Source organism: Ambystoma mexicanum, chromosome 12 (assembly GCF_040938575.1).
Source record: "Ambystoma mexicanum isolate Mex_15411 chromosome 12, UKY_AmexF1_1, whole genome shotgun sequence".
In the NCBI taxonomy this organism is placed as follows: Eukaryota; Metazoa; Chordata; class Amphibia; order Caudata; family Ambystomatidae; genus Ambystoma; species Ambystoma mexicanum.
In genome coordinates this window covers 32,034,336-32,060,622 of record NC_090936.1, presented here as the reverse complement: position 1 = coordinate 32,060,622, position 26,287 = coordinate 32,034,336, and the positions used below count along the sequence as shown (strand labels likewise).

General features: G+C 47.3%; 1 protein-coding gene across 1 annotated transcript in view; it reads left to right on the top strand.

The window, feature by feature from the left end:
- Positions 1–26,287, top strand: part of MOV10L1 (Mov10 like RNA helicase 1) — a 1,432,366-nt gene that overhangs the window by 898,137 nt on the left and 507,942 nt on the right. The window contains exon 16 of the mRNA XM_069627860.1: positions 21,047–21,231. Coding sequence (XP_069483961.1) covers positions 21,047–21,231 — 185 coding nt within the window. The remainder of the gene's footprint in view (positions 1–21,046; positions 21,232–26,287) is intronic.

The following is a 26,287-nucleotide window of genomic DNA, read 5'->3' as shown; positions in this document are numbered from 1 at the left end:
CCCAGGGGTGTCCTAGGGACTCCCCAACATAGACTCCATACCCTGGGACTGACTACTGTCTCCCAGGGCATGTAAAGTCACCAAAGACTTTGCTAGTCTTGAATCCTGAACAGAACCAGTACAAACCATCATATTGTGGACGTACTGGCTGGGGCAATTCGATTGCCCCAGGGTCTGTTAGTCGAGGGGGCACGTCTCCGTCCCCCCTGATCGAGTTTTGGCTGGTGGCAGTGGAAACTACTTTTTATATTCGACCGCGAATATTTTCCTATGGGATTTCCCATTGTTTTAGGCTAACACATTTAATTATTTATTTACGGTAGCCTTAAACATACCGCCGGTTTATATATTTATTTTTATAACTCCGGTTGGGACTTTTTGCCAAAACTTGATTCTAAAATGGCGTTGGTGTTCGCCTCTGTAACTCTGACCCAAAGTGGAGCCCTTTGTTCCACTTTTGGCGGGCTTCTCCACCGAAGCCCTCCAAAGTGGTGCCACTCTGTCTGGGGTACTTAGGAGGGGTGGAGGGGGATTTAGGCACCCTGGACTGAGTTACCTTGGTAACTCAAGTCGCACTCCGTCCTGATTGGCCCAAGTGGTGAGCCGCCCGGCTCACCACTTAGCATGTTTGAGTGACAGCTAGGCTGGGTGAATGGGGGCTTGCTGCATAAAAGCAGGGCTTTGGGGACTGGGACTTCAGAAGTCGCCACAGGACCAAGAATCCGACGAGGGAAGAGCTGAGCCGACCTGCTTCGACGACACCACCCGGTGGAGCCCTGCTGAACCGTTTCACCACTTTTTCCCGACGACCGAGGAGAACTCTTAACGGAGTGGCTCCTTCCCTTGACTGGTGGGGACAACCAGTTTTCGCCTTCTTTCCGTTCTTTTTGAGGTATCTCGTGGCCGCCTTGCCTGTGCCAAGCACCCCGGCATCCGGAATACCACACTTTACCCCCATACCGCGAAAGTCGGTACCAACCCTTTAACCGGAGGACTCCGCGGCTGGTTTCTTCCCGGGCAGTGCTACGACCTTTCTCTTCTGCTCTTCAGCGAGATATTCTTCTCCCCTGACCGACGTCGAGCCTTGCTGTCACTGCCTGGAACAACTGCCCCCGCTGGAGGATCCTTTTCGCTTAAGGTACTGTGTTCCGCCTGGCTTCCCTTGCCACCGACTGTACGGGGTAGATTTAGTCCCCGGCTTTCGAACCTGGGAGTGCCTGGGACACTTTGGCTGAACTTTCTGAGCCACTCTAAACTCTTTTTGACTCTTTGCAAGACTTTGAATCTCTAACTAACAGTGTGATCTTGGGCACATTTTCGCTCCGGCTACTCTAAGAGTGGGCCCTGCCTAGTGACTTTTGCTCACCTGTGACTTTATTCTTCTTTAAGCCTATTGCAAGTGTTCTGGACCTTAGAGTGGTGTGTCTAACCTATTTCTGCTTTTTCTCTCCCTTTCTTGGAAACTACTAGAGTGTCATCTAACGTTAAGCACTCACCTCTGTTTTAATTAAGTGGTGTTAACCTAGAGTTGTCTAGATAGGAGAAAGGATTGAATTTACGTTCATTATAACTGTGTTGAAGTGTTTTTACCATATTCGTTGCTAGAGTGTTTTTACTTATGTGTGTTTTTAAAATAAATAACTATATTCTTTTGAAACCAAGCTCTGGTCAGTGTTTGCTTGTGCTATTGTGTTTTGGTACATATTGTGTATACTTTGCATACTGCCTAACTCTTCTTGAGAGAAGTCTGACTGCTCAGCCACAGCTACCAGGTAAATCTGGGTGGTACAGACTGCTACCAAAGGGGTTTACTGCTCTACCTGTAGTCTTAAATCTTTTGCAGTGTTCCCCAAGGGAACTGCACAGGTTTCTGCCTAACACTGGTGTACAGCGGTGGGATTTGTATTGAGTATACATTTTATTGTGCTTTAGATACCTTAGTGCAACTAACCACAAAGCTTAGCACTGAAAAAGTAAAACCTCTAACATGTCAGTTATAGAAAGCTATAGTCAAGAGTCCCTTGCAGCCAAAACTGCTGATTGTTTAAGAGTGCTCTGTAAACATAAGGATCTCCTGACTAAGGGCAAGAAAATGGAGCTGATTGAAAGATTGTTAGCTAACCAAAGTCTGGGTGATGGTTCAGAGGAGCCTACCACTCCAGCAACTGTAGATGACAGTATTGAAGTTAACATGGAGCAAAATGTTGATGATTCTGAGGAAGAGTCAGAAGAGGAGGGTGAGGCTGTTGTAACTGTCCCCCCTAGGCCTCTGCCTGCTCTACCTGCTGTACCTACTGGACCTTTACCAGGTCCCACATTTAGTCCTCAGTACTTTGAACTGGAGAAAATGAAGCTAGAATTGGAGTATAAGAAACTTAATGCTCAAACTGACAAAGAACTAAGGCTAAGGGAAATGGAGCTCAAGTATGACTTAGAAATGAAGAAATTATCTGTTGAGAATGTTTCTCTCTCTGGCTCCTCTAGAAGTTCCAGTCCTAAAAGACCCCGGATGCCTAAAGAATTGGTTGGTATGTATGAGCCTAAGTTGGATGTGTTGGATTGGTTGTCTCTGTTTGAATATAATCATGGGCTCCAGAACATCACAGGAAATGACTTACTCACCTGGTTGTTCTCTAGGCTTCCCCCTGTTGCAACTGATGTGGTAATGGAGATGGGGGAGGAGGATAGGAAGGACTATGAATGTGTGAAACTAGCTTTGATAGCTAGGTTTGGGAAGACCCCTTCCCAGTATCTTAAGAGGTTTAGGAGCCTCAAAAAGCATGATGGTACCCCTTGGGCTACCTGGGTGAATGAATGTTTAAAAAACTTAGAGGGATGGATTAAGGGTTACAAGGTGAACACTTATGAAGGTATGAAGAATTTGTTTATGTTGGAGACTATTTATGATGCCTGCTCTCCTGAGCTCAGACAACACTTGGCTGATTCCAGGGAATTAGATTCCCGGAAACTAGCTAAGGCTGCTGACTTGTGGGTTGCCAACAGGGCCACTCACAAGGATTCTGGGGTAACTCAGAAGAAGGATGGGGAAAAACAGTCTAAGAAGGACTCCAAAGAGAATTCTAATACTACAAATTCCAAAGAGGGCCCCAAACAAAACTATAAGGGTAAGCCACAAGGGAAACCAAATCAGGCTAGTGTACCTTCTGGTCCCAGACCAGAAGGAGGTCAGAACAAGCCTCCATTCCAGCGAGCCTTTGGCTCATGCTTTGTTTGTAAGGCTACTGACCATGTGAAAGGAGATCCCAGATGTAAGGGTAAACCTTCAGGGGTCCAGCTTGCCTCCTTAGCCTTCGCTCCAGAAGAGGAAGTACATATGGCAAGTGGAAACTTTCTATTACTAGCTGATGAACCCACTGGAGTCTCAGCTAGTGTTTCTTTAGTCTCTCTGGGGTTGTGGGAGCAACAGAATTTAGATGTCTATAACTCTATCCCAGATAATACTAAAGAGTATTATAAGGACAGTGTCCAGGTGAATGGTCAGGAGACTCCTGCCATTAGGGACACTGGAGCCAGCATAACTGTGGTGGATGAATCATTTTTCAAGGCAGAGGATGTTGCTAAGGCACCCAAATGCCTCACCAAGTTAGCTGGTGGGCCTGTGCAGATGTGTCCCCAGTTACCAGTTCTCATCCAATGTAATGATATAGCTGTAAAAATACCTGTCAGTGTACAATGTGAAGTGCCAGGTAGGGTTCTGTTGGGTAATGACCTCAAAGCTCTTGGAGTTGTATCTCATAACCCCAGACCTCCTAGCAAAAGGTTCCAGGAACTCACAAAACCTGCAAGGGAGAAAACCCTGAGAGGGTTATCTCAGGAGATGATGACAGAAATCACTCCTCTACCACTGGAGCAACTTACTGCAGTAACTACCAGATCAGGAGCAAAGGGGCAACCCAAGACTCCTAGGAAAAAGCCAGCAGCAAGCACTCCAGTGCTTCCAACAAGGACTTCCCCTAGGTTGTCCAAAGTTACACCTGTAACTCCACCTCCAGCTGAGGCTGAGAGGGAGGTACAACCCTGTGTGGTTGAGCTAGACTCTGAGGAAGAGCTAGAAGGAGGCCCCAACCTTATTGGAGATTTGGACCCTGAGGACCATCCTGAGCTGCAGTCTTTACTGGCAGAAGGTGGGCCTAGCAGGGCAGCTTTTCGTAAGGGGCAAAGAGAATGTCCAACTCTGGAAGGTCTCCGCCACCAGGCAGCTTCTCAAGCTGATGGGCAAGAGCCTGGGAAGTATAGGTTGCACTGGGAAGATGGCCTCTTCTACAGTGAACCCACTGAGTCTGAACCTGGAGACTACAAACGCCTTGTAGTCCCACAAGAAAACAGACAACAGTTCTTACAACTAGCCCATGAGATACCTTTGGCTGGCCACTTGAGTTTCAAGAAGACCAAGGAAAGGCTCTCACTCTACTTTTATTGGCCAAAGATGGGGGCTGAAGTAGATAGATATTGTAAGAGCTGCCATACCTGCCAGACTTCTGGTAAGGTTGGTTCCAAGAATGTGGCACCTTTAGTGCCTCTCCCAGTTGTGGGAGTCCCATTTGAGAGGGTAGGGATTGACATTGTTGGTCCCCTTGATCCTCCAACCTCCTCAGGCAACAGGTTTATCCTTGTTGTAGTAGACCATGCTACTAGATACCCTGAGGCCATTCCTATGAGGACTGTTACAGCTCCGGCTGTGGCTAAGGCCCTCCTTGGTATTTTTACCAGGGTTGGGTTTCCTAAGGAGGTAATCTCTGACAGGGGGTCAAACTTTATGTCCCACTACATGAAGGCCATGTGGAAAACCTGTGGAGTTACCTACAAGTTCTCAACCGCCTACCACCCTCAGACAAACGGGTTGGTTGAAAGGTTTAACAGAACCATGAAGAGCATGATAGGTGCTTTGGAAGAACCCCTTAAGAAAAAGTGGGACCTTCTACTGCCATGCCTTCTCTTTGCTTATAGAGAAGTCCCTCAGGAGGGAGTAGGTTATTCTCCCTTTGAGCTTCTCTATGGCCATCCGGTCAGAGGTCCCTTGGCCCTGATTAAGGAGGGGTTGGAAGGTGCTCCTCCCCTCAAGCCAGTCAGAGTGACTGACTATGTGATAGGTCTCCGGAGGAGAATGTCACACATGATGGCAGAAGCAAGTGACAACTTGAAAGCTGGTCAAGCCCTGGTCAAACATTGGCACGACCAGAAGGCTAACATGGTTGAGTTTACTCAAGACCAGCTAGTTCTAGTTATGCTCCCAACAAGGCAGAGGGCCTTGCAAGACAAATGGATGGGACCCTTCAAGGTTGTGGGAAAACTTGGAGAGGTCAACTATCTGGTGGATCTGGGCAGACCCAGGGAAGCTCCTAGAGTCTTCCACACCAACCGACTAAAAGCATACATCTCCAGACCTGATGTAGGAGCCTTGCTTCTAGCTTCAGCTGCAGAGGAGGAAGAGAGTGAATCTCTCCCTGATCTCCTCAGAGGTGTACCTTTAGATGAAAAAGTTGAAGGAGTCAATCTCTCTTCAGACCTGACACCTGAGCAACAAGAGGAGTGCAAATCTATGTTAAATCAGTTTGCCTCCCTGTTCTCACTGTCACCAGGCTTGACCCCTTGGGGCCAGCACGAGATACTCACTGGTGACTGTCTGCCAGTCAAAAGCAGAGGATACAGAATGTCAGAACATATCAGAGCCCACATCAAAGGAGAGGTCAAGAAGATGCTTGATCTCGGGGTAATAGAGCCCTCTACTAGTCCATGGTCTAGCCCAGTTGTGTTAGTACCAAAGGCAGGATCCAAAGACTTGAGATTCTGTGTGGACTATAGAGCTCTAAACGCAGTCACCAAGACTGATGCCCACCCTTTGCCCAGGACAGATGAGTTGGTGGATAAACTTGGTGCAGCCAAGTACCTCAGCACATTTGACCTGACGTCAGGCTATTGGCAAATAGCCCTGACAGACCATGCCAAGGAGAAAACTGCATTTTCGACCCCAGTTGGCTTGTACCAGTTTAAGGTCATGCCTTTTGGACTAAAAAATGCACCTGCCACATTCCAAAGGATGGTGAACCAGGTTCTGGCTGGGATGGAAGATTTCTGCATGGCATACTTGGATGACATTGCAGTCTTCAGCCACTCCTGGGAAGAACATGTGAACCACCTAGGACATGTGTTGCAGGCTCTGGAACAGGCCCATTTGACAATCAAAGCCAGTAAGTGCCAGATTGGTCAAAGTAAAGTGGTCTACCTTGGACATGAGGTAGGAGGTGGAGAAATAAGGCCTTTGCCCAGCAAGATTGAAGCTGTGCAAAATTGGACAACACCAACTACTCAAACCCAAGTGAGAGCTTTTTTAGGCCTCACTGGATATTACAGGAATTTCATTGAGAACTATGGGACCATAGCTTCTCCACTGAATGTAATCTCCTCTCCCAAATTCCCTAAAAAGGTAAAATGGAATGAGGAGTGCAATCAGGCCTTTGAAAAACTGAAGAGAGCTCTTTGCCAAGCTCCAGTATTGAGAGCTCCTGACTACCACCAACCTTTCATTGTACAAACTGATGCTTCCAATATAGGTATAGGTGCAGTTCTAAGCCAACTGGATGAGAAGGGTAGGGAGCACCCCATTTGCTTCATCAGTAGGAAACTGAAGGATCCTGAGACAAGGTGGGCAACTATCGAAAGAGAATGCTTTGCTATTGTGTGGGCACTGAAGAAGTTTAGGCCATACTTGTATGGTTCTACTTTTGTTATTCAGACTGACCACCAACCCTTGAAATGGTTAATGCAAATGAAGGGGGAAAATCCAAAACTATTGAGATGGTCAATCTGCCTGCAAGGGTTTGATTTCACCATTGAGCACAGGTCAGGGTGTCACCATCAAAATGCTGATGGACTCTCTAGGATGTATATCATCGACTAGAGGTATGAGGTTCATCCAGGAGTGGATTAAATCCTCCTGTCCCTTAGTCTGGGGGGGGCGAGTGTTAGGGAGAATTCTCTGTTTAGGCTGAATTTCCCTACCTAGTGAGTCCCCCAGCAGCTTTGCTGGATTTCTGGGGTTTAATTTTTTTCTCCTGCCAAGAGTGAGACTCTTTTACCCTCCCTCTTGGACATGTTGAAGTGTGTTTTCTTGGTTAAACCTTGTGTTGAATGGGCTATGGGGTCTTTTACTCCATAGGGCCTCATGTATTTTTGTGATGTGGGTCACACAGCACCCTCTGTGCCGTGACCCAGGGGTGTCCTAGGGACTCCCCAACATAGACTCCATACCCTGGGACTGACTACTGTCTCCCAGGGCATGTAAAGTCACCAAAGACTTTGCTAGTCTTGAATCCTGAACAGAACCAGTACAAACCATCATATTGTGGACGTACTGGCTGGGGCAATTCGATTGCCCCAGGGTCTGTTAGTCGAGGGGGCACGTCTCCGTCCCCCCTGATCGAGTTTTGGCTGGTGGCAGTGGAAACTACTTTTTATATTCGACCGCGAATATTTTCCTATGGGATTTCCCATTGTTTTAGGCTAACACATTTAATTATTTATTTACGGTAGCCTTAAACATACCGCCGGTTTATATATTTATTTTTATAACTCCGGTTGGGACTTTTTGCCAAAACTTGATTCTAAAATGGCGTTGGTGTTCGCCTCTGTAACTCTGACCCAAAGTGGAGCCCTTTGTTCCACTTTTGGCGGGCTTCTCCACCGAAGCCCTCCAAAGTGGTGCCACTCTGTCTGGGGTACTTAGGAGGGGTGGAGGGGGATTTAGGCACCCTGGACTGAGTTACCTTGGTAACTCAAGTCGCACTCCGTCCTGATTGGCCCAAGTGGTGAGCCGCCCGGCTCACCACTTAGCATGTTTGAGTGACAGCTAGGCTGGGTGAATGGGGGCTTGCTGCATAAAAGCAGGGCTTTGGGGACTGGGACTTCAGAAGTCGCCACAGGACCAAGAATCCGACGAGGGAAGAGCTGAGCCGACCTGCTTCGACGACACCACCCGGTGGAGCCCTGCTGAACCGTTTCACCACTTTTTCCCGACGACCGAGGAGAACTCTTAACGGAGTGGCTCCTTCCCTTGACTGGTGGGGACAACCAGTTTTCGCCTTCTTTCCGTTCTTTTTGAGGTATCTCGTGGCCGCCTTGCCTGTGCCAAGCACCCCGGCATCCGGAATACCACACTTTACCCCCATACCGCGAAAGTCGGTACCAACCCTTTAACCGGAGGACTCCGCGGCTGGTTTCTTCCCGGGCAGTGCTACGACCTTTCTCTTCTGCTCTTCAGCGAGATATTCTTCTCCCCTGACCGACGTCGAGCCTTGCTGTCACTGCCTGGAACAACTGCCCCCGCTGGAGGATCCTTTTCGCTTAAGGTACTGTGTTCCGCCTGGCTTCCCTTGCCACCGACTGTACGGGGTAGATTTAGTCCCCGGCTTTCGAACCTGGGAGTGCCTGGGACACTTTGGCTGAACTTTCTGAGCCACTCTAAACTCTTTTTGACTCTTTGCAAGACTTTGAATCTCTAACTAACAGTGTGATCTTGGGCACATTTTCGCTCCGGCTACTCTAAGAGTGGGCCCTGCCTAGTGACTTTTGCTCACCTGTGACTTTATTCTTCTTTAAGCCTATTGCAAGTGTTCTGGACCTTAGAGTGGTGTGTCTAACCTATTTCTGCTTTTTCTCTCCCTTTCTTGGAAACTACTAGAGTGTCATCTAACGTTAAGCACTCACCTCTGTTTTAATTAAGTGGTGTTAACCTAGAGTTGTCTAGATAGGAGAAAGGATTGAATTTACGTTCATTATAACTGTGTTGAAGTGTTTTTACCATATTCGTTGCTAGAGTGTTTTTACTTATGTGTGTTTTTAAAATAAATAACTATATTCTTTTGAAACCAAGCTCTGGTCAGTGTTTGCTTGTGCTATTGTGTTTTGGTACATATTGTGTATACTTTGCATACTGCCTAACTCTTCTTGAGAGAAGTCTGACTGCTCAGCCACAGCTACCAGGTAAATCTGGGTGGTACAGACTGCTACCAAAGGGGTTTACTGCTCTACCTGTAGTCTTAAATCTTTTGCAGTGTTCCCCAAGGGAACTGCACAGGTTTCTGCCTAACAAAGGGAAACATTCCCTCTGGTCATATTGTGAACTGCACCATGCAACACCAGGAGCAGGGAGGCATTTTCCTGGTACAGGCCCTGTACATATGTTGAAGATGCTAGGGGAAGGGAGTCATTCCCCCTGGTTTTATTGGAAATTGTGTAAATCTACATCAGGAGAAAGGAGTCATTCTCCAGGATGTGAAATTGCATAAAGACTGGGTGAACCCCATAAACCAGGGGAAGAGAGTCATTCCCCCTGGCATTTCTGATATAAGTGAAAGTTAATTGGACACTGTTCAAGAAGCAGGAGAAGGGAGCCAATCTCCTGAAGAAGGAATTTTCTGTTAGTTTATCTTTGTTATAGTGTGAGGGTTAGAGTAGGATTTCACACAGGGCGGTGGAACTTTCATTTGACAGACATTCCTTTATTTTTAGTTCGAGGCAGGGAAAACCCCTCTTAGAGATGGGGACATATATGTTTTTTTCTATTTGACAAATAAATGTTTATAACCAAAACCATGACACCTTTGTGTCAGCTTCCTTCTTCGACACCCTTACAGTACTCCATGAGTAAATAACTCAATAAGTTAACTTGGAGCATGTCCTGATTATGCACTCCCTGAACTACGACAAGTTAAAAATGTCGTACCGCCATCCAGGAATCCTAGGTTGCTGTAGGGGGGTGAGAATAAGAAAAAATAACCAAAAAGGGCGAACATTTGTTTTTTTCTCCAAAAATGCGAAAAAAATGATGTACAAAGAAGCCTGTGGTTTTTTCCTTGTAAGAGCTAGGAACAAATGGTTTGCTGTGCTGAATTCCCCAATTTCCTGGCTTTCAAGGCCAGGTTGAGTGGAAACGAGAAAAAAATATTTTGATGTGGTTATCAACCGTTTTGTGAGAGGTAGGCGATTTTGGCGATTTTATCGAATTGGACATGCGTGGACGGAATGGAAGAAAAGGGTAGGAAAGCTGAATTGGAGGACAAAGGCATACATTTATGAAAAGTAGACAAAATTCCAAGTTTAGGAAGGTGTGATTTGCGCAGGTCAGGCAACAACTAGGTTGGGGAAAATTCCATAGTTTGGGGAAAAAGCAGGAAAATGACAGAAAAAAGGGTACGTGGTGGACATGGTTGGCTTGGTACAGCAATGGGTTCTATGAATTTTGAGAAAAACAATGATCTGCTACATTCCCCCGACTCTTGCAGTTAGGATATCACACATTTTTTGTAGTGTTTCACAAAACAAGCAATACCACAAGCCAAACACTGAGCCATGGTACACAGGAGTTTTATGCTTGCAGCCTGAACAGACGTACTTAGCATGTGTAAATCAGGAAAAACAATTGTTAGGGAGAATTCTCATTCAATGGCTAATTTCTCTTACCTAGAGAGTCCCCCAGCAGCTTTGCTGGATTTGAAGGGTTTGTTTTTTTCTCCTGCTAAGAGTGAGACTATTTTTCCCACTCTTAGGCATATGTGCTATGTGTGTTCTAGGCTATTTTTTGGGTTTAATGTCTATGGGATTTATCCCACCCTCATAGGAACCATCTTTTTACACATGTGTTACACAGCACCCTCCGGCAGTAACACAGGGGTGTCATAGCGACCCCCAAACACAGACTCCATACCCTGGGACTGACTACTGTTTCCCAGGGCATGTAAAGTCCCCATTGACTTTACTAGTCACTCTTTATGAACAAAACCAGTACAACCCATCTTACTATGGAGGTACTGACAAGGGTTGATAGTTTTTCCCTTATGTTCATTTTCGAGAGGGTACCGTACAGTCCCTCTCTCAAAAGTTTCTGGCTGGTGGCAGTGGTTACTACCAAAAATATTCGACCGCAAATATTTCCCTATGGGATTTTCCCATTGTTTGAGGCTACCACATTTACTGACAGCAACTAACAAACTGCCGGTTTATTTTTATATTAACTTTACTCCGGTAGGTTTTATTTGCCTTAACTTTTATATAAATTCTTTCTCGTGTCTTTCTCTAAAATCCTAACCCAGGTCGGGGGTCCTTTGTCCGTCCTTTTGGCGGGCTTCTGCCAAGAAGCCCTCCTTTTGGCACCACTGAGTCTGGGGTGGACTCATTGTGCGGGAGGGGGAGTAGGCCCCCTGGACAGGGTTGCCTCAGCAACCCATGTCGCTTTCTGCCCTGATAGGCTGGAGGGTCTCCTGCCAGGATGACCACTCCACTGTGTGAGTGACAGCTAGGCTGTATGAATGGGGATCTTTTTGCATAAAAGCAAGGTCCTGAGGACTGGAAGAGCAAGACGTCGCCTCTGGAACTAAGAAGCCGAAGAGGAGAGAAGCCAAAGACATCTGCACCAACTAAACCACTGGTGAAGCCCTTCTGCAGCGTCTCACCACTTTTCTCCACACGACGAGAGAAGATCTTCATCTGCAAAAGCCTTCTTCCCGAGCTGGTGGGGCCAACCAGTTTGCCAATCGCCTTCCAGGACCTGCCTTGGGCGAATCGCCAGTGTCCTGCACTCGGAGACCGGATAGCCAGGCACCCGTCCACCCGGACCGCGATTTATAGGAGCGTACCTTTTAGTTTGTTTGCCAGCACTGCGGCTGGTTTCATCCCTGGGCAGTGCAGTAACTCGAACCTTCCTCCACGACGAGAGTCTCTCTTCCTCTGCTGGATCTCCCGAACTGCAGGAACTACCAGGAACAACCGCCACCGCAGGAGCCTCTTCTACATTTTAAGGTACTTTGTTCCGCCAGGCCGCCCGTTTCGTCTGGTACCGCTAAAGGTGTTTTAAATCCTTTACCTACCTGCTGGGTTGGCTGCCCCTATCATCTAACATTGTCTTTCACCTTCTGCAACCACCTTTTCGAATCGTTTAACAAAGACTTGATTGCAGCTACAAGAACATTTTGCTCCTGGGCTCTTTGCCCTGTACCACTGACTTTGACACAGGCCTATTGACTCTGGCTAGATCTGTTACAACTGCCTTCTCTAGATTGCTTCTCACCTAGAAATGTGTTGGTGCACCCAACTCTTATAACCACCTTTTCCTTCCCACTTTTTAAACTTGTGAAGTGCCATTTTGCTCGGTTTTCACTTCAGTATTATACCTGCTAAAATACTGCCTTGCCTAAACTTGTTCACAATCTTATTGGGAAGTGTTGCTAAGGTGTCAGGTCTGTTAGTTGAATCAATGCTCTCTTTGTCAGATGAATCGGATTCTGAAATTACCCCCTCCCCTAACTCCTCACCTTCTTCTTCTTTCCAGGTACCCTTCTTTTCTCTTCTCCTGGAAGGTTCTTTTTTTTTATGGAGGTAAGGACGGCCCCGAAAGGAAGCCACCGTGTCTCCAATAAGGAAGACCAGGGGGCTCCTCTCCCGGAATCGCCTAGGAGGGGAAAAAGCCTAGAAGGCACAAAAAACCCCTAAATCTTAGATTGTTCGTAGATTGGTCTCCGGAAAGGTGGGTAGAACTGTAGACCGGAAGTATTCCGTGGAGTGATACCTTGGAAGGGCGGTAGTCCACAGACAACCAGGAACAAAGCACAGGCGTCTGAATTCAAATCGATAAACGAAGGCAGTCCAAATGCAGGCAGGAGTCTGGTACACGGTGAGTAATAGGCATGTATCTTTAGGCAGCAAGAATAGACAATCCGGAGTACAGGCAAGGGTCTGGTACACGGCAGGGCAATGGTAGCGATACTCAAAGGAACAAGGAGTGAGAAAGGAAGGAAAGACCTGGTAAAAAGATATAATAAAGATAAGGAAAACAAGAAGGGGAAGACGGGAAAAGGGTAGAACGTAGAAGGAAGGAAGGGGGGTAACAGACTGGAAGGAGGCGAAGAAGGTAGGTGTAAGAAAAGTTACGGGAAAAGGGAAGACAGCAAAAGGCTAGCTAAATAGGAAATAAAGGTGGAAAAAAGTGGCGCCTAGAAAGGCGCAGTACTACAAAACAAAATTAGAAAGGAATGGAAGTAGTAGCTGGCAAGAGGGAGGCGAAACGGGAAACTAGCAGCAAGGCTCAGGGATACGAAAACCCGGAAGCGTTGCGACGCATCCCCGACCCGGAAGGAGCTGGTAAAGAGTCCGAGTCGGGGAGCGTCACAACCAATGAAATCAGGGCAGAGGGAAGAAAAAGGTAGGAAAGGGGGCGTGGCCAAAACGGAGGTAATGAAAACGAAACTAGCGTTCGTGTCGCCATCGGTTCCACAAACGCCAGGTATTCCGTGATGTGACAGTATGCCCCCTCCGATAAGCTCCACCCCCTGGCTTCCCCGGGTGAAAAAAATGGAACTTGCGAAGCAAGAACGGTGCATTAATGTGAGTGATGGGTTCCCAAGAATTTTCTGAGGATGGATAGCCTTTCCACTTGACTAAATACTCCAATCTACCCCTGCGATACCTTGAGTCACAGAGTTGGGCCACTTCGAACTCTGTCTGTGAGGAACCCCGAGGGATCGGGTTTTGTTTAGCCCGACGTGCCCAAGGGTCAGACTGAAAAGACTTGAGTTGAGAGGCATGAAATACAGGGTGAACCCTCTTTAGTGTAGTGGGTAGTCGTAAACGAAAGGCCACTGGGTTGATCTTTTGGATTATCTCATATGGCCCTAGAAACTTTGGAGAAAGTTTGGAGGGATGGACCCAGCGAGGGAGATATCTAGTGGAAAGCATTACTCTCGTTCCTACTTCCCACCCCGGAACCGGCCGACGATGTTTATTGGCTTGAACGCAATAGCGCGCTTGAGCCGATCGAAGGCCTTCCTGTGCCTTCTTATGGGTTTCCTTGAGAAGAGAGAGGGATGAATCAACAGCGGGTAAATTAGAAGAAAGATCAGAGATAGGAAGTATGGAACGAGGATGGTATCCGTAGGTGCAAAAAAAAGGACTATACCCGATAGCAGAATGTACTGAATTATTATAGGAGAATTCTGCTAGTGGGAGCAAGATATTCCAGTTATCTTGTTGGGAATTGATGAAGCACCGTAGATACTGCTCTAGCGTCCCGTTCAATCGTTCTGTTTGTCCGTTGGATTGTGGATGAAAACCTGAAGTGAGAGCTCTTTCGATCCCTAGTCTGGTACAGACTGCCTTCCAGAACCGGGAGGTGTATTGACTACCGCGGTCCGATATTATCTTATTTGGCATACCATGTAACCGAAAGATGTCTTGGAGAAATATGTCTGCCATCTTATCCGCAGTGGGAACCCCTGGTAGTGGAGAAAAATGAGCTAGTTTGGTGAATGAGTCCACTACTACCATAATACATGTATAACCTTGAGATGGGGGTAAATCCACGATAAAATCAGTAGAGATGGTGCTCCAGGGACTCTTGGGCACTTCACATGGATTGAGGAGACCGATCGGTCTTTGGCGTGAAGATTTGTTCCGAAGACAGACAATGCAGGACTGAACATATCGATCTACGTCCTCTTTCATCTTTGGCCAATAGAAGTGTCGTTGGAGATATTCGAAAGTGTTGGTTCCTCCTCGATGACCCGCTAATTTGGAGTCATGGCACCAGTTTAGTGCCATTTTGCGGAAAGTTTGTGTGGGTAGGTACAGTTTTCCCTTGACTAGATACAGACCTTTTCTTACTTCATAAGACACGTTTTTGGGGTGTTTCTCCAACTCGAAGCGACCTCCAGAGTCCTCTTGTACTTGTCTGAGGAATGATGTAACCACACCAATGGTTTTTGGCTTGGGGAACATGTATTCGGTAGAAATTTCTGTCTCTGACAGGTAGTCGCTTCGGCGGGAAAGCGAGTCTGCTACCAAGTTCAGTTTGCCTGGAATGTAGGTGATACGAAAATCGAATTGTGCGAAGAAATGTGCCCATCGTGCCTGTCGGGTGTTGTAGCACTCAAATTGTTTTAGGACCTGTAAGTTTTTATGATCCGTCCGAATGGTGAATGGAAACTCTCCTCCCTGGAGGAGGTGACGCCATTCCAAACATGCAGCTTTCATGGCTAGCAACTCTCGTTCTATGACTGAATAATTCCTTTGACTAGTGGTTAAGGTTTTTGAGAAGTAAGCCACTGGATGTTCAACGTTCTGTATCTCTTGAAGTAGGACCGCTCCTATAGCTGCTGAGGAAGCATCCGTCTCCAAAATGAAGGGCCGGTGTTGGTTAGGTTGCTGTAGGATGGGGGCTGAGCAGAAAGCGTTCTTGAGGGTCTTGAAACTCTTTTCGGCCTCGATAGACCATTTGAATGATGTTGTCGTCTTCTTTAGAAGAGAAGTGATAGGTAGGATTTTTTGAGAAAAGTTTGGGATGAATCTCCTATAGAAATTAGCCAAACCCAAAAATCGTTGGACCTCTTTGACAGAAGTCGGAGAAGGCCATTCCAGGATGGAAGACACCTTGTAGGGATCCATGGCGATTCCCTGGTCCGAGAGTATGAACCCGAGATAAGGGATGGAGGAGACTGCGAATACGCACTTAGTAAGTTTGACAGACAAATGATTTGTTTGAAGCCTATGAAAAACTTCTTTGACGTGCCTTTCATGATCTTCCGGGGTTTTGGAGAAGATAAGAATTAAGTCTAGATATACCAAGGTGGTTTGACACAGAAGATCCGAAAATAGTCGGTCCATAAATCGCTGTTGTAGGGTGGCATTAGCAGCCTTTAGGTTCTGCATTTCCAGATTTAAGTTTTGTACGGCAGCTACTAGCTCTTGTACCTGCTGTGGGGTGGCCATCACTTTCTTTGGGCGTCGCAATCTGTCAGGTCTGTTAGTTGAATCAATGCTCTCTTTGTCAGATGAATCAGATTCTGAAATTACCCCCTCCCCTAACTCCTCACCTTCTTCTTCTTTCCAGGTACCCTTCTTTTCTCTTCTCCTGGAAGGTTCTTTTTTTTTATGGAGGTAAGGACGGCCCCGAAAGGAAGCCACCGTGTCTCCAATAAGGAAGACCAGGGGGCTCCTCTCCCGGAATCGCCTAGGAGGGGAAAAAGCCTAGAAGGCACAAAAAACCCCTAAATCTTAGATTGTTCGTAGATTGGTCTCCGGAAAGGTGGGTAGAACTGTAGACCGGAAGTATTCCGTGGAGTGATACCTTGGAAGGGCGGTAGTCCACAGACAACCAGGAACAAAGCACAGGCGTCTGAATTCAAATCGATAAACGAAGGCAGTCCAAATGCAGGCAGGAGTCTGGTACACGGTGAGTAATAGGCATGTATCTTTAGGCAGCAAGAATAGACAATCCGGAGTACAGGCAAGGGTCTGGTACACGGCAGGGCAATGGTAGCGATACTCAAAGGAACAAGGAGTGAGAAAGGAAGGAAAGACCTGGTAAAAAGATATAATAAAGATAAGGAAAACAAGAAGGGGAAGACGGGAAAAGGGTAGAACGTAGAAGGAAGGAAGGGGGGTAACAGACGGGAAGGAGGCGAAGAAGGTAGGTGTAAGAAAAGTTACGGGAAAAGGGAAGACAGCAAAAGGCTAGCTAAATAGGAAATAAAGGTGGAAAAAAGTGGCGCCTAGAAAGGCGCAGTACTACAAAACAAAATTAGAAAGGAATGGAAGTAGTAGCTGGCAAGAGGGAGGCGAAACGGGAAACTAGCAGCAAGGCTCAGGGATACGGAAACCCGGAAGCGTTGCGACGCATCCCCGACCCGGAAGGAGCTGGTAAAGAGTCCGAGTCGGGGAGCGTCACAACCAATGAAATCAGGGCAGAGGGAAGAAAAAGGTAGGAAGGGGGCATGGCCAAAACGGAGGTAATGAAAACGAAACTAGCGTTCGTGTCGCCATCGGTTCCACAAACGCCAGGTATTCCGTGATGTGACATAAGGTGCCTAAGAGTATATTCCTCTATAACTTGTTCTTTCCCTCCCTTGTGACTAATTGATAGAGTCCCATTTGTGTGTGGTTTTCACTGTGCCGTTTTGCTCAGTTTTCACTGTTGCTCAAACTTGTCTACAATTTAACCAGTGAGTTGTGTATACTTTTCTTGACTGAGTTTAACTTGCTTTAAAAACTGTGAATAATGTGTTGAACTAGAAGTGTGTAAAATAAATATATATATTCTTTTTAATAGAAAGCTTTGGTCAGTGTTTCCTTGTGCCATAGTATTGTAGTCCTATTGTGTAAACCCTGAATACTGCTCATCTCCCTCTTGAGATAAGTCTGACTGCTTAGCCACAGCTACCAACTAAATCCTTGTGGTACAGACTGATACCAAAGGGGATTTATTGCTCATACCTGTAGTCTTAATCTTCTGTAGTGCTCCCTAAGGGAACTGCGCAGGATTCTGCCTAACACCAATGTGGTGAGAACGGCAAGCATAAATTTTTTGAAAGAGCACAGGCAGACCTTTTCAAGGGTAGGTGACTTGTGCAGGTTACAAAAGTGCATGGTGCCTAAAGGAGCGACTAAATGTAGGGCACATTTGGGAAATTAAAGGGTTGTGTGACAAAGGGCACCAGCAAATGGGTCGAAACGTTATGAAAACCACGCAAACACAACAAATGTAATACCTTCCCATGTTCCCACAGGTATCCTGACGAAAACGGTACCTCACGTGTGGGTGCAGCTATCTGGGCGCCAAGGGGAAAGCCGAAAACGCGGCCAACCCCAAGTCGTTTTGGACAGCAGAATTTATGGAATTCTGTTCAAGCGCACACCATACAGATATGGGCCTAGGGTGTCCAAGCCACCAAGGAAAACTGGGAATCCCATGCATTTCCGAAATGAGGACACCCGTGGGAATCCGCAGAGGTCTGACTTGCGCAAATCGGCTCAGAATTTATTACCCAGAAACCCCGGCAAAGTCTGAAATGTAGCGAAAAACCCCCCAATTTCCACATATTTCACTAGGCTCACCCACCAAAACACGCCACCAACAACACATGGCCTACCTTCCCGCGTTCCCACAGGTGTCCCGACGAAAACGGTACCTCACATGTGTGGGTGCACCTACCTGGGCGCAAAGGGGAAAGCCTAAAACACGGCTAACCCCAAGTCTTTCCTGACAGCTGAATTTCAGGATTTTCTCTGAAGCGCACACCATACAGATATGGGTCTAGGGTGTCCAAGCCACCAAGGAAAACTGGGAACCCCATGCATTTCTGAAAGGAGGACACCTGTGGGAATCCACAGAGGTCTGACTTGCGCAAGTCGGCCCAGAATGTATTACCCAGAACCCCCCCAGCAAAGTCCAAATTTGGGGGGAAAAACACAATTTCCGCACATTTTACTCTGGCCACCCACCGAAACACGCCGCCAACAACACATGGCCTACCTTCCCGCATTCCCACAGATGTCCCGATGAAAAAGGTACCTCACATGTGTGGGTGCCCCTACCTGGACGCAAAAGGAAAAAGGCTACACCACTTGTAACCCCCTAAGGGCTTGGGGAGACAACCTACAGATTTGGGCCTAGGGTGTCGAAGCCACCAAGGAAAATAAGGGGGGGGCCTGTCATGCACTCCTCCCTGGGGTCAGGTGTCCCTTCCTAGGAGCAGATATCTGCCCCAGGGAGGGCTGCATGACATGGCCCCCACTCCATTTTGGGTGGGGGAGCAGAGGGCCACCACGCCTTCCCCTTACAAAATTTCCCAGCGCTCCACAGCCCCCCCTAAAATGCTGTCTACCATTTTTACTTTTTTGCTTTGTTTACCCAACTCCCCTTGGCGCAGATGGGTACAATAGTGTGCCATTCTGCCCCCTGGGGTGCCTTAAACCTACTGTGCCACCCATTGGGGGGGCCTGTCTGACATTTTGTGTTGGCCCTCTCCCCCCTCACCCTGAATGGGTGAGGGGGCACCTCATGCAGGCTTCCCTGGGCCTCCTACGAACGGCTGCGTGAGGTACACCCTCCTCCATTTGGTGTGGGGGGGGACAGGGCCACCAAAAAATGTGACTGGGCCCCTCCAGTGGGTGGGACAGTAAGGTTTGGGCACCCTGGGAGCTGATTTGCACACCAATGTGGCCATCTGCACCAAGGCAAGTTTGGTAATCGAAGAAAAACATTGAAAATTGCAGGCTGCACTGTAGGGGGTGCTGAGGGGCACCCTAAACCGCTGGGGAATTTTGTAATGTGAAGGGGGGTGCACCTCTCCACCCTCCCCCAATGGAGGGGTGGGGCATCTCATGTAGCCCTCCCTGCAGGCAGATAGGGGGGGGGGGCTGTCATGCACTCCTCCCTGGGGTTGGTTTCCCTTCCTAGGAGCAGATATCTGCCCACAGGGAGGGCTGCATGACATGGCCCCCACTCCATTGTAGGTGGGGGTCGAGGGGGCCACCACCCCTTCCCATCAGAAAATTCCCCAGCGGTTTGAGGTCTCCCACAGCCCCCCCCCCCCTAAAATGCTGTCTACCATTTTCACCTTTTTACTTTGTTTACCCAATTCCCCTTGGCGCAGATGGCCACAATAGTGTGCCAATCTGCCCCCAGGGTTCCCTAAACCTACTGCCTCACCCATTGGGGGCTGGTCCGACATTTTGTGGTGGCCCCCCTTGCCCCAAATGGATGGAGGGGGCGCCTCATCAGGCCTCCCTGGGGCTCTGTCGAACGGCTGCATGAGGTGCCCCCCCTCAATTTGGGGTGGGGGGGAGAGGGCCACCAAAAAACGTGGGACAGGCCCCACAGTGGGTGGGGCAGTAAGGTTTGGGCACCCTGGGGGCAGATTGGCACACCAATATGCCCAATCTGCGCCAAAGGAAGTTTGGTAAACAAAGAAACAAATTGAAAATGGTAGGCTGCACTTTAGGGGGGACTGAGGGGCACCCTAAACCTCTGGGGAATGTTCTAATGTAAAGGGGGTTGCCCTCTCCCTCCACCCCCACACCAAATGCAAGGGGGGCATCTCATGCAGCCCTCCGTGGGGTCAGATGCCCCTTTCTAGGAACAGATAACTGCCCCCAGGGAGGGCTGCATAACATGACCCCCAGTCCATTTTGGATGGGTTGAGAAGGGACACCCCCTTTCCATAAAAACAATTATCTGGTGGTCTGGGGGGGGTAACTCCCCCCCAACACCATCCATGTTTTTCCCTTATTTTCTTTTCTTCTAAGGTCCATTCCCTAGGGGTAGATGGGGGCAGGTGGGCACCCATCTGCCCCAGCGGGGCCCTAAACTGCAGGCCCCATCCTTTGGGCGGCCTGTCTACACTTTTCTGGTGGGCCTCCACACCCCCCTCCAATTGGATGGGGGGGCATCTTATGTACTCCTGCCTGGAGGCAGAAATCTGCCCCCAGGGAGGGCTACAAGGGGTGTCCCCCCTTTCCACTTGGGGTGGGAGGGAGAGGGCCACCACCCTTTCATATAAAAAAGACCTGGTGGCTAGTGGGCCCCCCACCCCATCCCTGTTTAGTTCGCTTTTTTTGTTTTTACTATTTTTTTTCATTTGTCCCCTTCCCTGGGGGCAGAGCATCACCCATCTGCCCCCATGGGTCTTCATACCTGTGGCCCCATGCTTTGGGGCCTGGGGGGAGGGGGTGCTTACCTAGTAAGCAGCCCCTCCACCCCCCCGCTTCTGCAAGGTATTCCTGGTGGTCTAGTGGGCATTGCTGGCCACGGATCGAGCGGGGGTTGGATTACTGTTTTGCAGGGATCGCTCAAAACAAAGTGCCAAAAAGGACGAGCTCTCTCGTCCTTGGCAACCTGGAGGTAATCCCAAGGACTAGATACCTCGTCCTTGGCACTTAAACGGTTAAACGGCCTCAAAGGGCCTCTCTCCAATGGTAGTTGCACTTCCTACTGTGAAGTCTTGTACAATGAAGGGTAAGACTCTGTCTTATTAAAATGTCTTGGAAGTAATCAGTACACTACGAACTATACTCCAGAACTTGCCGTTTATATTTCTTTAAACTGGTTACAAACTTCAAATTGGTACAGTGAAAGCTTCCTAATCCCTCAAGTGGCTCATTTTTAACATAAATTGGTAAATGAACCTATGATCTCATTTATTTTATGCGTGAATACTACTTTGTACTAAAACGTTGTCTGGCTTGTTTCCTTCTTATGTAGGCTCTGTGACTAGAACATACATACCAGAAAAGAAATCTGGGGAATTTTTCAATTCCTCACTTAATGAACATCAGAGGCTGGCTGTGAAAAGGATACTTAGCGGAGAATGTCGCCCTATGCCCTATGTCCTGTTTGGACCACCAGGCACTGGTAAAACAGTCACAATCATCGAAGCCATTCTGCAGGTAATTCAAATGGTTGAAATGGTAAAAATGCACAGAATCAGTTTAGAGTTTGTTTCTAAATGTACAGCTCTATTTAGCATGCCAGTTGTTTATCATTCAAGATAAAAAAGGTTTCTGATGCTTGTGAATCTGCTTAGAATCACATGCTGTGCATATAGTCGGACATCTAGTGGAGTATTGCATCTTGTCTTTCGAGGATCAAAGGGGACGGCGACATGGGCGTGCCTGTAACACTATCCTTAACGTGACGTGTAGTGTACCCAAAATCCCTCACGTGTCGAGGTTTCTGTCAGGATTCCATGGTATATTTCTTGAGTTTCAAAGGTTCACAATCTTAAAAGACACACTGTTATCATACCAAGATAATTCTCATAGACATCAATTACTTACATACTTGATTTAGAAATCATCATTTAACAATAAAACTTTTGGACGTAATTCTATTTAGAAGTATGATGTTCAAGTTATTTTTTATTATTAATTAAAATAATTGTACAAAAAATTCCTTAATAAGATTTCAGGAATCACTTCTTTCCCCAAGGCAAGATGGAGGGTTAGTGCAGCAACAGTGATTGGAGGAAAACATTGATGAGGTAGTTTGGAATTTTGAACAGAGTTCTAAACTGCCTTTCATTTTAGTTGCCCTTGTGGCAGGTTGCAGTCTCTTAGCTCTGAGAGATTTAAGAAAAATCTATAATTTACTTATATTAAGAAGAGTTATCAATTCCAGACTCCAGAAAAGAAAGAGTTATATTCAAGGATTCTTAAAAGACAAGAAGTTACAGAAGAAGCAAGCTAAGTTATTTAAATATTGAAGATATATTACATGGAGTGAAATTCGTTGTCTTTTTAAAAGAAAACACAAATGTTCATAGACAAGAAAGAACTGTATTTTATTCAGAAGTAATCGTTACTATCTGCTGTTATATTCTGCAATTACGAGTTATTTTTTGTTAGTTTTGATCTCCACGCGATGCTAATCTAATTACTAACTAACGCGCGGTTTGTTCTAGAACTATTTAATATATATATATATTGAGTTGGAGTCGAGTTATATTTTTATCCAACTCCATATATTTTAGTCACGAGTGGGAGCGTATCTTTTGCCTCGCGTTCGTCGTTAGTATTAAGGTTAGAGAAAAGAACCTTAACGCTTTTTACGTACTACGTGTACGCGTCATCTCAACTCTGGAAAATAGTGCTCGGCGCGGCTCGTACTTCAAGAATTTAGCGTCCGTTCCTGTGTAGCTCTTAGTGAAGGAAAACGAAGCGTCGGCAAGTGCGCTATTCGTTCATTTTTATTTAAGGAAAAGTGCGTCGGATGGATGCGCGGTTCGTTTGGCGTCGGATGGATGCGCGGTTCGTTTAATAGTGAAGATACGTCGGAGGGATGCACGGTATCTTCTGAAGGATTAAAAAACTTATTTATGCACAATTCTGAAGTTGCAAGTTCTCCAATGATAAAGACTGTCTCAGAGAAAATATTTGAGAGAGTTTGACAGCAATGACATTCTATTGATACTATTGAAAAGAAGATTTGTCTGAAGTTTAGGAAATCCAAGAAAGTTTACACATAAATGAGTTCCCAAGAAATATAGAATTTATTGTTTCAACATCATCAGAAAAGAATGCCTATCAGCACACAAGCAAAGGCAACAGGTATTTCAAAAGAAAGTAAATAAGAGAGAGACAGAATTATTGATCAGTAATACATAATATATATATGCTATTGTTTTTTCCCTTAGATTTCACAGACACTGAAGAGAGAATAATCCAATACCAGAGAGCATCAGACATCAGTGTTATCCAGTGAAGATCTGTCTTTGTTTTGTTCTCCAATTCCCCTTTCCCCTTGGGTTTGCCAGCTTGGTAGTTTTATCTTCTTAGAGACTATTGGGCAGGCATACTTGGGGGAGGGGGGTGGTCTGGTGGGCCAGCATCATTCCTGCAGGAAGATTTGAGATTGGACCTGTCAGTTTCTCAGTTCGTGTTTTTCCGCCCTGCTAGCTGGTCGCCTTATGCGTAGCTCTTAGTAATTGCAAAATTGTTATACTTCCCGACCTCTGGTCATTTATATATTATTCTTCCTCTCTTCAGCGATTATTTCCTAACCACTGCCGAAGACAGCGAAAGAACAGACTTCGACGGCTGGTGCTCCGGGCGACGCTGACGACCGCGTGGCCGGGCCTTCTGGCCGGACTATACATTAGGAAGAGTGATGTCTGGGGGTTTCTATTCTTTTCAAGAATGTCTTTCCTTCTTCCCTCTCTCTTTGCCCTTTTGGATTTTCCGTCGCTTTTACACACCTGAGCTATGGACAGGACACCATTTAAATGTTGCCCTTCCTGTAAGGGAAAATACCCCTGTAAAGACAAGCACTGGCGGTGCAATAAGTGTCTCCCTCTCAACCACGACAAGGCGGACTGCCAAAACTGTCAGCTCCTGCATCCTAAGACGATGAAGGAGCGTCGAGTGAAACGGTGGGCGGCCTATGCCATGTCGCAAGCCGAGGGTAGCTCCCCTGCCTCTGCAGCTGCCGAAAGTGATGAGGATCTAAGCGATGGCCGTGGCTCTGATGCAGATGCCATTGACCTCACATCACCGACGTCCGTCCCCGGCCCCACCAGGCACAACGAAAGTCCTGCAATGGGGAATGTACACCCCAGCGACAGGGACGCACCCACTATTCATAGAACAAAGCACACAACCCCATGTACCGCCGCAACGGATCAGTCGATTGGCGTGATCGGTAGCTCTCCTCGCAACCGTGTCAGCGGCATGCATATGGGCATTCTGCAAGGAAGGGTGCTGGCATCAAAAGCCACAAGGCCGTCGAGACACCTTCTAAGAGCGTGCCGATGCATAAAATTCCGGTTGTGTCTAAACCTATGGCACAACCATCTAAATAGCCTAAACCCCTCCCAGTGACGCCGAACATCAGCAAGAGTCTCGCTAGGGTCGTTTTAGCGGCTAGTAAACAAAAAGACAAGGCTAAAGACACATCGAAAGACACGTCTAAACGCCCGGAAGGACGGGAAGATTATTTTGAGAGTCCCCAGTCCTTATCTAAGACTTCTTGACAAATCTCGGCGTTCTAGGCAAGAGGATCCCCTGGAGGAGCCCTTTTCCCCTCTTGACCCTTCTTGCTCACTCCATGGACCAGGGAGAAATTTGAAGGATATATGGACAGGCTGGCTAAATTTGTGGACTACGCTTTGAAATTCAGTCCTAAAAGGTCTAACGAAGAAGTCCTTTTTCCCACTGTGGCACAATGCCAAAGAACCTCTTGCCCTCTTCATGGGGAGGTCTTTGACCTTACAGATCAAGAAGAGATTCCTCTTCCTCCTTATTCACAGGAGGATGATCCCTTTGAGGATCCCACTGATAAGACCCCGGATTGGGGGGATGATCCGCAGATGGATAACCCGCCTTGGCTGTCTCCTACCCATACCCTGGATCCTGATGCCATATGTATGGACCCATCCTACTCCCCACCTCTGCGTCGGGCATCTCCTGTAGATGACCAGATGGTGTTTAACGCCATTTTAAAAAAAGCAGACAAGCACTTCCAGATGGCTAAGCATTAGGCGGTGCTAGATTCAGATTTCGTAGAGGACATTTTAATGGAGAAGCTTCCTGCTAGCCAGGCTATCCCTTTACTTAACTCCATCAAAAGGTGCATCGCCGCATCCCTGTTAACACCTTCACAAAACAGGGCTGTGAGCCTGTGGGTGGACCCCATTTATATTAGGGGGTGATGCCACCCCGGATTCTCTTGTGGTCACGACGACAAGGAAAAGGGCAGGGGTTCCCTTGTCCTCAGGCGAAGCACCGCCGGACAAAGAATGTAAAAAATGGTATACTCTTGGGAAGAGAATCACTACTGTGGCAGCATTTTCCACCCGGATAGCCAACAACACCACATTGTTGACCAGCTATTCTGATGTCCGATGGTACCTGCTGCAGGATGACCTGCCGGAGGTCCCCGAACCAGTGCGTTCTCGCCTCCTTACAATTTTGTCAGAGGGTGAGCAAGTAAACCATAACATCCTCAAAAACACCTTAGATGCTGCTGAGACAGCAGGCAGAACCTTAGCCCAGGGTACCCTTTTGAAACGTCACGCCTGGTTAAAGAACTCTGGGTTCAAACCGGATACACAAGCTAATCAACAAATCGGTGGAACACTCTAACCCGTTTGGCAAGGCTGTTGATGAGGCGCTGGAAACTGCCAAGAAAGATCATGAGACTTTGAAATCTTTGAATCAGATCACTCAAAGGCCCTTTCAACAGGGAGGTTCTCGCTGTTCCTTTTGCGGGCAGTCCTATTCTCGTTCCCCACATAACCAATATGGCTCGGGAAACAATTGGTCCTCAGGACAGGGGTCTGCCGCCTCTAATCCATATCCACCCAGGGGACAACGCTGTGGGAAAGGAAGGGGTCGCATTGCCACCCCCAGAGGCTCCCTGGGCCTCCAGCCAGAAATGATTCTCAAATCAGTTCCCCTCCCTTGCCTCCCCAGTTGGGGGACATATAACATCATTCCTACATGCATGGGAGGGGATTACCACACACCAGTGTATTGCATCAAGTTCAGCCGACCATCTCGATTCAGACCTCCAAAGTCCAGGGGTCTAACTCCAGAAAACCTGAAGATCCTGCTGCAAGAGGTTGAGATCCTGCAGGAAAAGGGCACAATCAAAGTCGTCCGCGTTCTACAGGTAAACTAGGGTATTTATTCAGTGTACTTCCTTGTACCCAAAAAGGATCTCACAATGCGCCCTGTGCTAAACTTGCGCTCAACGAACAAATCTGTCGAACCCCAAAAGTTTTGTATGGTAATGCTGCAAGAGGTAATTCCTCTACTGACACAGGGGGATTACATGGCAACATTGGACATGAAGGATGCATACCTTGATATTTCAATGTTGCTAGCACACAGGAACTACCTAAGGTTCATGATAGAGGACAAATACTATCAGTTCAAGGTCCTTCTCTTCGGCATTGACTCAGTCCAAGGGTATTTACAAATGTACTTGCAATTGCAGCAGCTCACC